The sequence below is a fragment of the Hippocampus guttulatus genome, chromosome 2 (assembly GCF_054856545.1).
Source record: "Hippocampus guttulatus isolate MCC_2025c chromosome 2, RoL_Hgut_1.0, whole genome shotgun sequence".
Classification (NCBI taxonomy): domain Eukaryota; kingdom Metazoa; phylum Chordata; class Actinopteri; order Syngnathiformes; family Syngnathidae; genus Hippocampus; species Hippocampus guttulatus.
The window spans coordinates 34,656,408-34,673,324 of NC_141262.1; the positions used below are offsets into that span (position 1 = coordinate 34,656,408).

At 43.3% G+C, this 16,917-nt stretch overlaps 1 protein-coding gene across 1 annotated transcript in view; it reads right to left on the minus strand.

Annotated features, from left to right (window-relative positions):
* Positions 1-1,066: 1,066 nt before the first annotated feature.
* Positions 1,067-16,917, minus strand: part of frmpd3 (FERM and PDZ domain containing 3) — a 107,626-nt gene continuing 91,775 nt past the window's right edge. The window contains exons 9-17 of the mRNA XM_086105866.1: positions 13,512-13,643; positions 12,099-12,218; positions 11,669-11,805; positions 8,806-8,932; positions 7,949-8,038; positions 7,652-7,831; positions 7,423-7,558; positions 5,914-6,795; positions 1,067-5,107 (exon numbers count right to left, since the gene is read on the minus strand). Coding sequence (XP_085961992.1) covers positions 2,313-5,107; positions 5,914-6,795; positions 7,423-7,558; positions 7,652-7,831; positions 7,949-8,038; positions 8,806-8,932; positions 11,669-11,805; positions 12,099-12,218; positions 13,512-13,643 — 4,599 coding nt within the window. The 3' untranslated portion in view covers positions 1,067-2,312. The remainder of the gene's footprint in view (positions 5,108-5,913; positions 6,796-7,422; positions 7,559-7,651; positions 7,832-7,948; positions 8,039-8,805; positions 8,933-11,668; positions 11,806-12,098; positions 12,219-13,511; positions 13,644-16,917) is intronic.

Genomic DNA, 16,917 nt, shown 5'->3' on the forward strand with positions numbered 1-16,917 from the left:
TTCATGCTCACGGTTGGTGTTTGAACTGTGAGACATCTTTGCCATGAAATGTAATTTCCATATGTATGTGAAGGAGTTTCTTGGTTGTCCTTTATTTCTCTCAAAACATAACATGAGTTAACACAGACAGAAGACCAAAGTGACTATCACAGAGAGGAAAACAAGACAGGAATGTAAAGGTGCTCTTAAAAACAACAATAATTAAAAAAACAGCAATGCATTTCACGATTGGGGAGGGCATTTTGTGAATGACAAAGGCCCACAGCAAAACAAAAATGTTCATTATAGTATCAAGATTATTGTCTGATATATTTTGTCTATAAAAATTGTCATGCTTTTTATTTGCCTATACTCTCTTGAATCTGTTTTTCTTTTTTGTCTGTATGTTACAATGCTACTATAGTTAGTCTAAATCAGAAGCTAAATCTTATATTTGAAAAGCATTTCGTATCGCTATCTACACTTAGAGTACTGGGCAGTACATATCTTTGTAGAATCGAACTTTACATATTGCCAGAGTATTATTTACCCCGTCGAAATAGAGAAAACACATCCATTAAAAACTTCCCAAAGAAGAGAACTCATGAAGGTAAAATTAAACAAAAATGCCACAGCTACAATAAAGGACAATGTCAAGAGAATGCTTGTGAACATGATTTTGTCAGTCAATTTTTTTTAGTGTATGCATAATGAGTAATAAGTACACAAAGGTATTGATTTATTTCGAGGATGTTGAGTTTATAAAATGAATCCTACAGTTTATGTAGTAACCTGCGGAACACGGCCATGGACATAAAGGGAATACAAAACAATTGAGTAATTTTCTCACTAATCATTTTACCGGCATATAACACGACTCATTTGTGTATATAAATATGCATTACACATGTTTTTTTAAACAATGAGAATGAATATGAGAAGTGTGGGTGGCGATCACACCTCTGTTGCACAGAACTTGAAACAGTGTCCATTGTTCATATTGTGTCAGCACATCCTTTGAGAGCTTTTTTGATTCATTTGTGTGAACAAGAGAGTGAGACACAAAGAAGATTTCAGACACTGCAGGGCGGATGTGTTAGTTTTATTAAAATACATAGAAAACTACTTTGTGTGTTTCTTATATACTTCCTAGATTGCACAATGTACAACAGCACACAGAAAGCAAGTTTATTTGTCGCCTGACAACCTAACATGACAAGGGATACTCTGAAAAGCTTTAGATATGCTCATCATGTAAAACTAGTGCGGACTCAAATGAATATTTCAGCAAAGGATGGGATAGAAAAACACTCAATTACACAATAGTTCAACTTGAGTTCTAAATTCAGAAGCTGTGCAAAGTTCTATTCATCTTATGCCATTGCTTGTGGAAGGGCGCGTTGAAAACGACATCATATTTTACAGTACAGTATACGGTGATTTTGCACAGTTGCAAAAAACATTGTCTGTTGTAATTGAGACCGAATAGCCATTTACATTGAACCGGCTTATTATGATCGAGTAGTGAGATGCAAGTGGCATATGAAGCAGAATGGTGTAAAATGCACGCGAATGAAGTGTAATGAGGGTACACCTTCTCATTCGGATGTTATTGTACAGAGGAAAGGCGTGTTGCTTGGATCTCTGCTACATGATATACCCATTGCAGGTGTGCGCATACCTACAGGATCGGCATGACTCGGTGTAATATGTTGCGGTTGTGTGTCTCACTGTCCAACTCTCTGTCATTTCTGTCTTACGTACTGTCTGTGCAACATGGCCAACAGAAACATCACATTTTCATGACAACATTTAGCTCCACATACCAACATGGTGCCATTTAACCAACCATTGCTTTAAACTATGCATTCTACAGTACTCGCTAAAATCTCAAATATTTTTGTCCAGAGCGAACACACACCCACACACACAATTTTATATGTATATATATATAGTTCTTTTAAATTATTACTTCTTAAATAGATCATTTTTTTTTCACAAAATGTTGTATATATTACTTTCTATGTAGACACAAGTCCGATTTACACTACATATAAAATATCATGTTATATTGACTAATTTGTTTTGATTATATACTGATGAGGTGATTAGCCCTGTTGAACTATTCTATTCATTTTGTGCATTTTGGTGTATCTTTATATTTCAGAGCAATATCCACAAGGCTACCTTGGGGCCTGTAAACATGGGATGGAACAGCTGCATTGCAATCTTCATTGCCGTGTATCCATTGCACATTCAGTAAAAATGTAAACAATGAATGAGTTAATAATGAGCTTGTTTTGGATTGGCTCATAATCCCGCAAGAGTTGTCTTTACTTGGCAGGAAGAACTTTGATGGGTCGAGTGAGCGAGCTCATCTTATCGGTGTCGGAGGACACTTGAGGACTAACTGTTTTTGTCGGCAGGCTGCTTGAATGTCCCATCGATTCTTCTGCTGCACGAAGGAGCAAAGTATAGTTAATAGCTACTTCCTCAACTTTTCTTAACAGCTGCTGTCTTTGAGTCTCCGTGCGAACCCCTCTGACCAGTTTGATGAAGGTCTGGGTTAAATTGCACAGCACTTGAAAGCTGGCCGTGACAACAGCAAGCATACATGTTGGGCTTTTTTCCACGCTGGCCACTCGGCGACAGGATGCTCGGAATTCTTTGAAGTGCACTGCCAGTTCCTGCTTGTACTCTGCAATCCGCGAGGGCTGAAGACGAGCCTCGCCCTCGGCTTGCGGACTGATCGCACACTGACGCAGGATGGCGAGTAACTCATTAGCATCCAACTGGGCATTTAGGAAGCCGTCAGGCAAGCTAAAGGATTTCCCGTGTAGAGCCTCAACTCTCGCCAGGCTCCCCTCCAGTGTGCCGCAAGCTCGAAGGTCAATCTCTTGCGCCAGTGGCTCTTTCTCTATGTCTTCTTCTCCACTGCAGACTTCTGCATGAAGAACCTGCAGGGTCTTGCTGACAACGGGAAATGTACCTGAGTCCATCTCCATGCCTGGAAGAACCTGAAGCGGAATCGAGTATGAAAGCTCGTCCTTCTCACTGCTCTCATCTGCCGCCTCACATTTCCGGTAGCAGAAACAGAAGGAACAGCATTTATCCTTGTCGTCGCTGTCTTCACTGGGCAGCGTCAGCAGCATCTCCCCGCTCTCTTCCTTACTTTCGCACAGTAGCTCATTGCTCTGAATGTAAAAGACAGCTTTTTTCCCCTTTCCGTCTGGCTGATGAGACTGCGTATGAACCGGCTCCACCGGGGTTGGCAGCCTTAATCCTGTAGCTCTGACTCGCTCCATCTCTTTCTCAAGACTCTTGGTTTTGGGCTTGACCTCTGCATAAACGGGCGCGTTAGTACTGTTATCCAACTCTCCGATGCTGTATCGCCTCTGGAGCTTCTTATTTTCTGATGCTTCCACGTAGTTTGTTTGTGAGGTACTGGTGGGCAAGCAGCTGCCCCGCTCCCCCCGGGGCTCCCTCGACTCAAGGCTGATGGAACGTATTCGTGCGGTCTTGACCTCTAAATTCTGAGTTTGCCTGGTAGCACCATCACTGTGAGGCGCTTTGGAGTTTGTCGGAGGCGTCTTTGCGGTCGTTCTCTCCCTGCCTCGATTTTGCGTTTCTGTTGTGGAGGAGCCAACTGGTGTATCAGGTAGTCTCATCCCCCGACACATCCTCTTACAGTCACAGCTTCGCCGCTGTTCTCTGGAGATACCCGGTGCTTTCAGGACAGGGCTGGTGCGTAGCTGACAGGCACAAGGAGTCCCCGAGGGTACAGGTGAGGATCCTTGGGGTAAAAATTCTCCCTGCGAGGACTTGGGTCTCAAGAGCTCTTCTAAGAACTCCAACTCATACTGACGAACCTTTTGCAGCTGTGCCCTTCGCTCATCTGTTTCCCTTCTCATTCTCGCTGGGAACGTCGCTGAAAGTAAGTTTCTGATGCTCAAAAAGGGGACACTGCGCTGGGACTTCCCCTTTACAGCGTCTACTTTCTTTGATTCTTTAGTTGGTAGTGTACACACTCTCTCCAAAGACGGGCTCTGTGTTTTGTCTTCTAAATTCGGTAATGACTTTGTAGCACATATCTGCGATTCAGAATGGGATTTGCCAAGGGCGCCATCTAGTGTGCTCTCAGCTCCTTCTTTTCTTTCTGCTGTTGGAGGAAAGTGAGGAGAATACTTTGTTTGTACTGTCGGACTAGGTTTTGTCAAACTGCACTCTACGCCCATTCTTAGTGTATTTTCTTTGCTATTCGCCACAAAGAGGCCTTTGGCGCGAAGTCGCTCATCATCCGTCGGTGATGAGGTTTGAAACACCACTACCTTCTGAACCTGCGGATCTTTCATCCTTAACTGGGGCCCAGGTTCCTGTTGCACTGGGCATGTGCAGAAGAGATCATCGACTGGCAGAAATTCTGTCGAACTTGCAGGCTTCATGGTCTCGTTCGAGGCAGTCTCGGCGTCTTGGCACATAGTTTGGGGAACCTTGGCTGAGGCAGTCCTGTCCATGGATAAGAGGACGGATGAGGCTTTGTCTTTATTAACAGATGGTGTTGACTTCTCCTTCGCGGTGTTGAGGAGATTTAGCCTCTGTGTCTCCCCTGAAGCGCTGGATAGCTTTGGATCTTTTGTGACTGGAGCTGAAGGTGAAACAGCCGACACTTTGAGTTCTTCGGGTAATTTAAGGAGGGGATCAGGGATGCTCGCTTTAGTAGAGGCAAAGTTTGCTTTCACTTCTGGTGTCTGTTCATTCGGAATGGGATCTTGATTGCCTCTCTGCTCTGTGACACCACTGACAATCCCAGAGTCTTGACTGGGGCTGACTTTAAAGGGAACGGTCTTACTGAGGATTACTTGCTTGGGAGGACATCCAGCGCGGATCTGACCCGCAGAAAATGCCCCTGTCCCGATTGTCTTTGCTGTGCAGCCGGGGATAGCTAGGGGAAAATCACGGCGGCAGAGGCGGCTTTCCTTATTGATATGGTGTGTTAGCAGGTAGGCTTGGTTTTGGTTTTGCTTCATTGCCGAGACCATCTCAGAAACATCTGTCAGTTCAGAAGAATTGGTTTCATGTCCTGAATCCAACGACGATTCTGGTGTAATAGCAGCCAGGACAATAAGCCCTGAGGAGTAAGACAAAAGTACATTAATAGGACGATCATGATGCAAGCGAGAATAGATATTGCGATGACGTTACTATTAAAAAAGATTTTTATTACTCAAGCAGAAATTTGACCAAAAACCTTTCCCTAAAATCCCTTCAGGATTTAGTTTTTGCCCCTCTCAGTGATCACTGCATTATGGGGCTTTTGTGGCCCAGAGAGAGAATTGTGCCTTTTCCGTGCAATGCATTTGTTTGCTTGACAGATGTGCCAAGATAAACCTGTATAATATTCCTAGTAGAAAATAATAATTAGTCGGGTGACTTTTGCATGGAGTTGTGTTACCGAGTGTTGTGGCTTATTAAGACTTTTGTCTCTTGTATCCGTTTTGCTCTCATTTTTGACGAGGCTCAGTTTGTCACTAATTTGTCCAAGTATGATCCTTAATGATTCCACGTTTTATGATGTGTTTTTGCGGCTAAGAGATTTGGCTGCTATTTCACTGTAGCGAAAAGAGAGGGGATGCTCTATAGTGTGATAATCAGATTACTGTTGCCGAGGTGTAGACCAGGGGTGCCTAACTTGGGTCCTCAAGGTCCCCTGTCCAGCATTTTTTAAATGTCTCCCACTTCCAACGCGCCTGATTGAAATGATCAGGAACATTATCAGGCTTCTCAGCGCTTGCTGATTATGCTGCTCATTAGAATCAGTTATGTTGGATGAGAGAGAGAGAGAGAGAGAGAGATGGAAAACATGCTGGATAGGGGCCCTGGAGATAGCCCTTGGATATCCCTGGTGTGGACCATAGCATGACTGAGGTTGTTGACCTGCAGTCTGTGTTGGCTGCTGGTGGTGATGGGGGTAGTCCTCAGAAGCTGCCAAAGCTTCTAGAGCTTGTAAGGTGGATACCAATGCATCATCAAGTTCCTGTGCATGATCTCGGACTGTTCTCATGGCGACATTATCAATAAGTGTCACAGGCACGTCCTCCTTAATATGTTGCTGTTTCACAGTGGCGGCATCAGTCCTGGCACTGGTTGGAGCCTTCTTCCGTCTCTTTGAGTCATCCTCATCAGAGCTGTTGTCTCTGAAGCCAGGTGGTGGGGCAGCAATCGCAGGTTGTGGTGGTTGCAGCTTTTCAGCTCCGTTGGGTGGCTCCTCCTCCTGCTCCTCCTCCTCCTCATCTTCTTCCTTGCCAGGGGGTGGCAGGGCCATGAGATCAACTCCACCCCCATTTCTGGAAGCGCAAGCACTCGAGCAAGTTTTCCCTGCGTTTCCTCGTTCCTCATTTTTGTGCCTGTCTTTGCAGGAGTCACAAAAGTACCGTGGTGATTTTTGGGATTGAGCCAATGTTTGGGCACGGATTCTGAATCCGGCATTCTCCACCTGTGGGTTTGGTGTCACCACAGCTACCGCCTCTGTATTCTGCCGCGTAGGGTCTGACTTGGTGCGGGGCCGGTCGGTGGCCTCCTGGGAAATACAGTTCTCATTGATGTCAAGCTCGGCTTCAGGGTGTGCTTGGAGCTCCTGAAACTGTTGTTCTTGAAGGTGGAAATGGCACAGACCTAGATGCTGAGACTCTGCAGGGGCTACGGCTCTTGAAGACCCTGACTCCCTGTGCAAGCTTTCGCTCTCGTCCCCTCTCCGCCCTCCACTTGGTAAGCCGGTTGCCCCAGAACGTGGGTGTGAATGGTGGGAGCTCCTGTAATCTGGGGATAGAATTGTCAGAGCAGTGAAGAGTTTGAGGCATTTAAAATGAGTTTATTTTAAGAAGATCCAGATGGGAAAGCAGAGGCGGACAGTTGATGGTCTCATGGGGCGTATTTGTTATTTTGGTGATGAATGTTGAACGTTGAAATATTTTTGAGTTTTGAGGGTTAGATTCGAGTGGAATGTGATGGTATGACAACCCTTCTCGTATGCAGACCACAGGTAGACACAGCATAAAGCAGTGGATTTGTTCATGCTCCAGCAAATGTTCGTGGTTACAGCAAAAGATTGCACACTAGAACTCTTGTAATGTTATGGTTGGCTTGCTGGAAAAGGAATGAGTATCTCATTCTGATGAGCCAAGATGGTGACAGACAGAGTATGTTGCCGTGGGATGTTGATTCAACTGCTGCCCGCTATTTCAATCACTGAACACTCAAGCCAACAAATGTCATGTACGCCGACCAATATGCTGTATTCTGACAATGTGATTTGTTTCATGTGAGGCGATTCAGTGTTCACTTGTGATTTACAACAGTTTGAATGTTTTAGAACATGAATTATGTTCCGGGGCAGAATTCTAGTCTGGAATGAGCCACGATAGATCAAGACGCCTTCCGACATACCTGTCTTGCTCAGATGAAACTGACCAGAGACCCTGAAGTAGATGTTCCTTTTGGGGTCGACAAACAGTTTGTAGTAGCCAGAGATGAGGCATGCAAAGTTACTGGCATCCGGCCATTCCATGAGTAGCACCAAGGGCTGCAGGACGGTTGAAGGCAAAAAAATAACGCAAGGAGTACGTCATTGTATTTAACACATCCTTGAAACAAAACTTGCAAGATTGTGTCATACCTTGCCTTCGTGGATTGAAACCTCAACACGAGCCACACCTTGGCTTTCTCGATAGAGCTGGATCTTCGATATCCGACTAAACTCGGTCAGAACTGTTGTCAGGTTGTTTTTCAGGTCGATCACATGACTGATGCCATGTCGAGGACCCACCAGTAATGTTGTGGCTGATTGTTTTTCATCCTAGTGTAGACAAACCCACAATATATATTTTCGTCAAATAGTTTAACTGACAAAATACCAAAGGGCTGGCAATTGCGGTTCTTTTGTTATTGTATAAAAAGACTTCAGTTGTACTACCAGTCCAACCGTATTGAACAATATTCCTCCAAAAGGTGGGAGATCGTTGAGGACACGCAAGTACTGCAGCTTTCCTTGAAGAGGAGGGACCTGTCAAGAGAGTGATAAAACATCATCTTTATCCCCATGCCCTCATGGTGGCACTGTTGCGCCACACATGCACAATCGTAACGAGCGCTTTTGCAACAGTTGCATCCTATGGTAAGCTTTTCAGAGCTATAGTTGGCTCTTACCCAGACTGACCAGGCAGACTAAAAACTACAGCGGGTTTCTGTTTCTGCAACAGTGCTACATGCCAAGAAACGTAGTAGTAGTATGAAAAATAGCCAGAGTCAGGATACTGTCAAGTTTACTGATGGCCCTTGAGGGCTTTCCTATGTTCTTGAGCATAGTTAATCAACTTTTTTTTTCTTTTAGAAAAAAGTGGGTTTTTTTGTCTTTGGTCTTTTATAATCGAGCACCGAAGCAAATATTTTCTGCAAAAAAAAAAAAAAAAAAAAAAAATTCCTATAAATTCATTACAGTTGTCACATTTCTGCTTAATGCATCGATATATCCGGACAGTCATCGGGCAGTAGGCAGAGTAAACCCTGAACTGGTTGCCAGCCAATCGCAATACATTAAACATTCCTTTTTAACTACATGTCAATGTGGCCTTAATTGATTTTGTGGCCCAATATGGATGTTCTTAAATACCACTGTCGTCACATCATTGATAAGGCCGCACTCATGGGCAAGCACATAATGATTATTTTATGGTTGATTGTACAACATGGATGTGGAGTGAGAATGTCAGGTTTTAGCCTGTATTTGCCTCAGGTTTACAACAAGTGTTTTGTGTTTATCAGAATTATCACCTTGCTGCCGGATGGTGGCGGATGCTGGTAGGTCTTCAACAACTGTGACAGAATCTTGCAAACGTTCTTCTCCTTGACCGTTGGGAGCAGAGCGAGCGGAAGAAAAGGTTCTAGACCCCATTCCTTTCTGTGACAGAGAAAAAGTGTTTAGTGTATACAAGATAAATAAAAACAAGAATAGAATAACTAAACAGAGACTGAGAGAGAATTTACATACGAATGTCACTGAGGCTCGTTTGCAGCCTCCGTTGTCAGTGTAAGTTATTACAGGCACTGTGGATGATTGCACAAGCTGATTATTTGCTAGGTTGAGGTTTTAAAGAATGAACTAAAAATCAGCGGTGAATGTGATGCATTACTCAGCAAAATAAATTCAATTCATTGCCAAGGCCATCCATGGGCAGGGTGGCCTTTAACCCCTTAGGCCAGGGGTGTCCAGCCGGGAGGGAAGGAAAACAGGCAGGATGGTGGCCCTCCAGGCCCGGAGCTGGACATGCCTGCCTTAGGCTGAGGGCAACTTTGCCAAAAACACCTGAAAAAAGGTGCACCCAAAGTAAATTTGTAGCTGTTCTTGAACCATATGGAGTATCAGCATAGTTTTGGTCTCTTTATGAAATATTCAAAATGTTATCATTATGAATATTTCTCCCATACAGTAAGAATCTGTGTAAGTGCTCCTGTCACTGAACTATGGATGTTCGAAAACAGAAGAAAAAGGCGAATCTTATGTTCGTCTAATTTATTTTCACAAAATCTGCATTGAAAATGGATTTAGAATGTTGATTAGGACTTGAAAACACTCCAGGATCAAAGCTTGAGGTCTCCCCAAGTTCCAGTTCAAATTCGACAATTGTAACATGTAGGGTACCATTCAAATCTCCAGAAACTCAGCTTTTAAAAGATGTATAACATGTTCACACATGACGAGGTGCATCAGCGATTTGTTTTGACAGATGACGGAGGGCCCCTCTAGTGACAACATCTTGCCATCATGAAACTTTGTTTTTAACTGGACAACACATTTTTTTGTCATATTTTAACTTACTAGAGTCATGTTGCTTTGCACATAACACAAATGTGAGTCTGCTTAGTAATTCAGCAAATTCTCATTTTTTAAATTCCTTTTAAGAATGTTCCTACTTTAGATGGCTAGATAGATAGATCGCTATAAAAATAAATAGACAGATAGATAGATAGATGGATGGATGGATGGATGGATGGATGGATGGATGGATGGATAGATGGATAGATGGATAGATAATTGATCCCTGAAGGTAAATTAAGTAATTCTGAAAAAAACAGAAACAAAAATATCTACAGTGCATCTGGAAAGTATTCACAGAATTTCACTTTTTCAATATTATGGTTGCATTTTGTTGTGGAATATTTTTTTAAAAATTATACACACAATATCCCATAATGACGTTTTTCTTTTTGCAAATGTATTAAAAATAAAACATTAATACATCACATATCCACAATGTAAGTATTCACAGCCTGTGCTGAAACCTTTGCTGATGCGCCTTTGGCAACATGTACAACCTCGAATCTTTTTGAATATGCTGCCACAAGCTTGGCACATACATCCTTGGGCGGTTTTGCTCTTTGCAGCAATTATCAAGCTTCATCAGGTTGGATGGGGAGAAATGGAGCAATGCCATGTTCAAACCTCTCCAGTGATTTTCGAGTGGATTCAAGTTTGGGCTCTGGATCACTCAAGGACATTCACATGGTTGTCCTGAAACCTTGGTGGTCTTGGCTGCATGCTTAGGGTTGTTGTCCTGTTGGGAGTTAAACCTTGGCTGCAGTCTTAGGTCCTGAGCACTGTGGAACACGTGTTCACCCAGGATGTCTCTTCACATTGTTGCATTCATATTTTTCTCATCTTTCATCAATGATGCTGCCCTCACAATGCTTCACGGAAGGGATGGGATTGGTCAGGTGATGAGCAGTGCCTGATTTCGACATCCGGCATTCACGCCAAAGTATTCAATCTTTGTCTCATCAGACCAGAGTACAGTATTGTCTTTGTCCAGTTCTGAGACTCCTTCAGGTGCCTTTTGGCAAACTGATTGACAGAGTGCTACAGAGATGGTTGTCCTTCTGGAAGGTTCCCCTCTATCCACAGAGGACTGCTGGTTCCTAAATACCTTACTGACTGAGGCCCCTTCACCCCCGATTGCTCAACTCAGACGGGTGGCCAGCTGGAGAAAGCTTGTTAGGAACTTCTTCCGTGTATGGATGATGGAGGCCACTGTGCTCATTGGAAACTTTAAAGCCGCAGACATTTATCCTTCCCAAGATTTGTGCCTCCAGACAATCCTGTCTCTGAGGTCATGCTTAGTTTGTGCTCTGACATGCATTGACAACTGTGATACCAGAGGTGGACCCCAATTAAGCTGTAGGAACCCCTCAAGGATGATGAGTGGAAACATGTTATATCCGAGTTCAATTTTGAGCTTGGTGGCAAAATCTGTGAACACCTATGTACATGTGATTTCGTTGTTTTTATTGGTAATACATTTTCAAAAATAAAATAAAACTTTTTCACGTGGTCGTTATGTGGTGTTGTGTGTAAAATCATGAGGGGGAAATGAATTCATTCCATTTTGGAACAAGACTAACTAAACAAAATGTGGAAAAAGTGAAGCATTGTCAATACTTTCCAAATGTGTCATTGCAATATTTATTGTTTTCTGAGCTGTTGTTATTCTTAGGATCATGTGTGACGATGGTTGTACAGAGGGCATGCAACTTCAGAGGATCGATTTTATCAGTCAGCTCGGCTGAATAGTACACAAGGATAAAAATAAAAGACACTTCACGTTTTGATGGACGTCATCTTTTTTTCGCGTGGACTTACTCTACGTGCTTCAGAGAGATCTTCTGATTGGGCCTTGCTGAGGACACAGTGATGTAGATATGGAGAGCGGCTAATCGTAACGTGATGTCAGATTTCCAGTCCATGCCAAAGCGTTCCTTGATTACATCATTGCGATTCTGTGGGAACATGATATGTAATTCTTAGAACACTGCTAATCGCAAACAGCACCATTAAACACTGTGACCCGCCTCTGAGTCATGCCATTCGTCTATCAGTTCGTCTATCAATCGCCTATGCTCATTGCTAAAACCTCCGAATTGGTAATCATGTTACATATACAGTACTGTAGAAGTAAATGTGATTCTGATTGAATGAGGTGTCCTAGGTCTGAGTCGTCAGAGACAGATCTCCAACAGCATTATGAAGCTGAATGGCTGCCAATTGGATCCGTCGTCATCCAGTGATTTACCTGAATGTAGAGGTACTCAAATGCAGCAGGGTCCCGTCTCAGCAGGTCTGCTGGGTCCTTGGGGAAGAAGCAGATGCGAAACAGACACTTCATTCCTTGAAAATAGGTTCGGTGCACCACCTGCGGAAAGACAGAATAGATTTTTTATTATTTTATTTTCATAGTTGAACAGGGGCGACGCCATTTAAAATTCATCTCACGCAGTCTCGGTAGTCGTACAGTGGAATCTCTTAAGTTGAACACGCCAAAAGTGGGACAATTTGAAGTTCAAACAAACGTTTTGAGGAAATTATAATTTAAAAATCTAACCATTCAAACCATATCGTGTGCAGTCATATGTCAGGAATTCTTGTGAGACTTCTGCTCAGTGAGCATCAAAAAACAGGGGTGTCAAACTTGGTTTTGTCGTAGTTTTGTTTGCTCTCAGGTGACCAGTTTTAACGATATGATCGTATAATTGCTATGGGTCTAATGGTAGGCCACACCTTGGTTCTGACATCATGGTTTGGTTCACATCGGGTACAGTCAGGAAACAAAATGCAAAACATTGCCTGGGGATGCGTGTGACCTGGTGTAGTTGCACATGCACTACAGTAGCTGGCAGTGGCGCTCTCATTTATTTATATATATTCTTTCAATATTTCGGGCAAACTGAAGCACTTCAAAATTTTCTGTGACAAACTAAAAAAACTTCAGAGAAATTAGTCTTGGTTGTAAGTCGATCTATATTTGTTTTTGTTGTCTTTCGTGTCACTAAAGATACATTGTTATGCTGAGGGGTACTTATAACAATTTCAGCGACAAATTATATTCGAGTCGAACCTCGTTTCAACAAACCTCGAGGGACATAACAAATCTGGACATTATCACGGTAGTTTGTTGTAATAAAATGGCCACCAACTACGATGTATAATACGGTTTACAATTACAAATACGTGTGCACAGTACGAAGAAAACATTCAGTCGGGAAGTGAAAAGTGCCTTCTACAGTTCGGGATGCTCTTTCGATTGAAAACATCTTACCAGGTCATGTTACATGGGTCTCATTTGATAGTTAGCTCATGTAGTTTTGATATCTGTATGCATTAGCAATCAAGTATGTTCCTGTTTTTGCATCTGCAAAACAGTAAATCGGGCCCGTTGGGTCTTTTCTGGTGTTGCCAAAGGTTGAGTACTGTCGTATTATTTTATTTTAGTTGTATATTACAGTGGTTCACACCTCTTTTCTGACAACCGGAAGTGTTAAACTTTACTTGAAACATTGCCGACACAGTTAAGAAGGTGAGTCTTACATGACCTCTGAAAGGAAATTTGATTTAGGAACAATCTGGAAATCAACAAGAACAAATTATGTTTGACTTCATAGGTTCCACTGTAGTTAGATCAAACAGTTTTTACGCATGTTGTATTTACATGTGTCAAGGGTTGGTTCTCCTGCAGCAGAAGTAACTTTTGACACTGGTCAAGGCCACCAGCCTCCAGCATGAGGGCAAAGTGCTCAATGTAGCGCAGTGAGAGGCGGTCCTGCAGGGAGGAGATCACATCCTGGATGGAAAAACAGTGGGAACCGATTAGCCCAAAAAATATTTTAACAAGACAAGATTGCGACAAATACTTTGATTTATGGAAGCAATTTCCAACTTGTTTGCATTGTATTTTTTATTCACGCTGCTTTGTCATTGTGATATCATTGTGGCGGGTGCTTCCTTATCCGATACTTCAGTGTCATTTCTGTCATCTTGAGCAATGGAGAGCTTCCTTGTATCGTCTCCATTCCGTGCAGTTAGTACATACTAAATATTTGACGGTTGCGGTCAAACGTTAGCTCTCGGGCAGATTTGTTTCAATGGATGATGTTTACTTTTGTTAGTCATGATCAAGATCTTGTCGCACTGACATGTTAATGTACTTTGGCTCTTGCTCTTGTTCTAATCGTGAGCAATTGCTATCTGTTAAAAGCAAAGACGAGCACTTTTACTGTAGGAACTTGTAGGGTTTGCCGTAAATGTCGAAAAAGTCGTCCCATCAGCGGGGCCACAAAATTGTATGACTTGTAGTCTCGAATGCTGCAGGAAAGCCGTGTCCATGCAAGTGTGCGTTCTGCGGCGCCATTGATGTCATCCGCAGTGTTCCTTATTGATCCATGCCTTCCTATTATGCTGAAATTCCATTTAATTACTCTGACAGGGACCGTTTTTATCTCTCCTTTAATGTAAAAGCAGTTTCTGGTTTCCCCCTTTGTCTCCTGCTATGAGCAGATCCATGAAATCTAATAGAGCCGATTTAATGAGTCTGTTCAGAGATGTCACATTCTTCTTGGGGAACGACATAAAGTCAGAGCAAATTCCTTTTATGCTTTAGGTCGGCTCTTAATCACATTTGTGAAAGTTTCAGTGTTGGGAAACAGAAAAGGACAACTCAGAACCAGAGAGTTTCCAGAGAGCCTGTCATGTGGTCAGCACCTGTGATCAATGGATTTAAACAGTTTGTATTTAGTCACATTGCGTCGGCAAAGGCGGATGTTAGTTGCCGGCGCACCTGAAGGCTCCTTCATACTTACAAGGGGAGCCAGTGTGGCGCCCTCGGAGAGATTTTACATGGCGATCCCCTTCATCCACAATTTACATAGGAGTCGAATTTTTAACATTGCCATTAATTCATTAGATAACATCACACAATTTAAAATATAAAATGGAATAATTTCTTTCGTTAATGTCAAACAAATCATGCAAGTGACTTGCTGTTGTGACATCCAGCTTTATTGAAGTGACCTGAAATAAAGTGACGTCTCATCTGATGAAGACGCTGGAGAGACTCGTCCTCGCCCACCTTCGACCGCTGGTGAGCCCGGCACTGGACCCGCTGCAGTTTGCCTATCAGCCTGGCATCGGCGTGGAAGACGCCATTATCTACCTCCTCATGTCCACTCAGTGCTGTCACACTTGGAGAAGGCTGGGAGCACTGTGAGAATCATGTTCTTTGATTTCTCCAGTGCCTTCAACACCATCCAGCCCAACTTGCTGGGAGGCAAACTGCAGGACGCCGGAGTGGACCACCATCTCACAGCATGGATCGCTGACTACCTCACAAATCGGCCGCAGTACGTGAGGTTGCAGAGCTGTGAGTCGGACAGGCTTCTCTGCAGCACTGGAGCGCCGCAGGGGACTGTTCTGGCTCCATTCCTGTTCATCCTCTACACCTCGGACTTCAGGCACGCTACTCCAAACTGCCACCTTCAGAAGTTCTCCGATGACTCTGCGATTGTTGGCCTCATTACAGAGGGGGACGATCGGGAGTACAAGGGACTGACGAAGGACTTTGTGGACTGGTGCCAACAGAATCTCCTCCAGATCAACCCTAGGAAAACTAAGGAGTTGGTTGTGGATTTCTGCAGGAAACAGTCCTCACCAGCACCGATGAACATCCAGGGTATGGACATAGAGAGGGTGACCTCCTACAAGTACCTAGGTGTTCTTCTGAACAACAAACTGGACTGGTCTACAAACACGGACACCCTGATTCGGAAAGGATGGAACCGACTCTTCCTACTCAGGAAACTGAGGTCTTTTGGGGTTCAGGGGTTGCTCCTTAAGACTTTCTATAACTCGGTGGTGGCCTCGGCCATCCATTATGGCATTGTCTGCTGGTCAGGCAGCATCTCAGCCCGGGACAGAAAGAGACTGGAGCGACTGGTCAGGAAGGCCAGATCTGTCCTGGGTTACTCCCTTGACACTCTGGAGGAGGTGGGCAACAGAAGGATGCTAACTAAGCTAAAAGCTATGATGGACAGTCCCTCCCACCCTCTCCAGCCCGCCCTGACAGCACTAGGTAGCTCCTTCAGCCAGAGACTGTTACACCCGCGCTGCAAGAAGGAGAGATACCGACGCTCGTTCCTACCAACTGCTGTCAGGCTGCTGAATAAAAAATAGCAACAATAATATTTAATAATTGAATGATGTGGAAAACAACTGTAAATAGCACTGCGATTTATCCATTTTGTAAATATATTGCACTTAATTGGACGGTGTTTGTTTGTTTTTTCTTCTTCTTTCTGCCTACATTCTTGCTGCTGGAGGCTGTAAATTTCCCCAGTGTGGGACTAATAAAGGATATCTTATCTTATCTTATAATTTTAATGCGTGCTTCCATGCCAATACTTTTTTATTATGTAATTCCAACAGACTTTTTTTTCCCATTGTATTATCATTTGTAATTATATTTATTGAGCATTGCTTTAAATTGACATCTTTGTTAACTGTTTGATGTTCAGGGTTAATGATTAATTATTTTCAGCTTCCACACTTGAGAGTCATTCATCCACAGGTTTTTATTCATTGATCAAGCAACGCTTTTCATTTGTCTATCTCTTTTTTTAAATTTACTATTCAGAAGTTTCATTCCTTACCTTAGTCACTCCCTGGCAATGAGGTGCATTTACATTTGAATTACCGTATTTTCTGCACTATAAGGTACACCTAAAAGCATTCAATGACAGTGCACCTTATAATCCAATGCGCTGTATGTATAGATCAATATTCTGATTTGTTGGACGTAGTATTTTAAATGTTCTGTAAAGCGCATTGTTATAGCTGCAGAGGTTGTGAAAGCTCACTCTCAGGGGTAGGGAACTCCGGACCCTCAAGAGCCATATCCTGTCTGTTTTAGATTTCTCTTTACTCCAACACACCCGATTCAATTGATCATGACCGTTTCAGGCTTCTACAGGGCTTGCTGATGAGTTGATCATTTGAAGCAGGGGGGTTGGAGTAGGGGGGGGGGGGGGGATTTAAAACAGGCAGGATATGGCTCTCGAGGAACT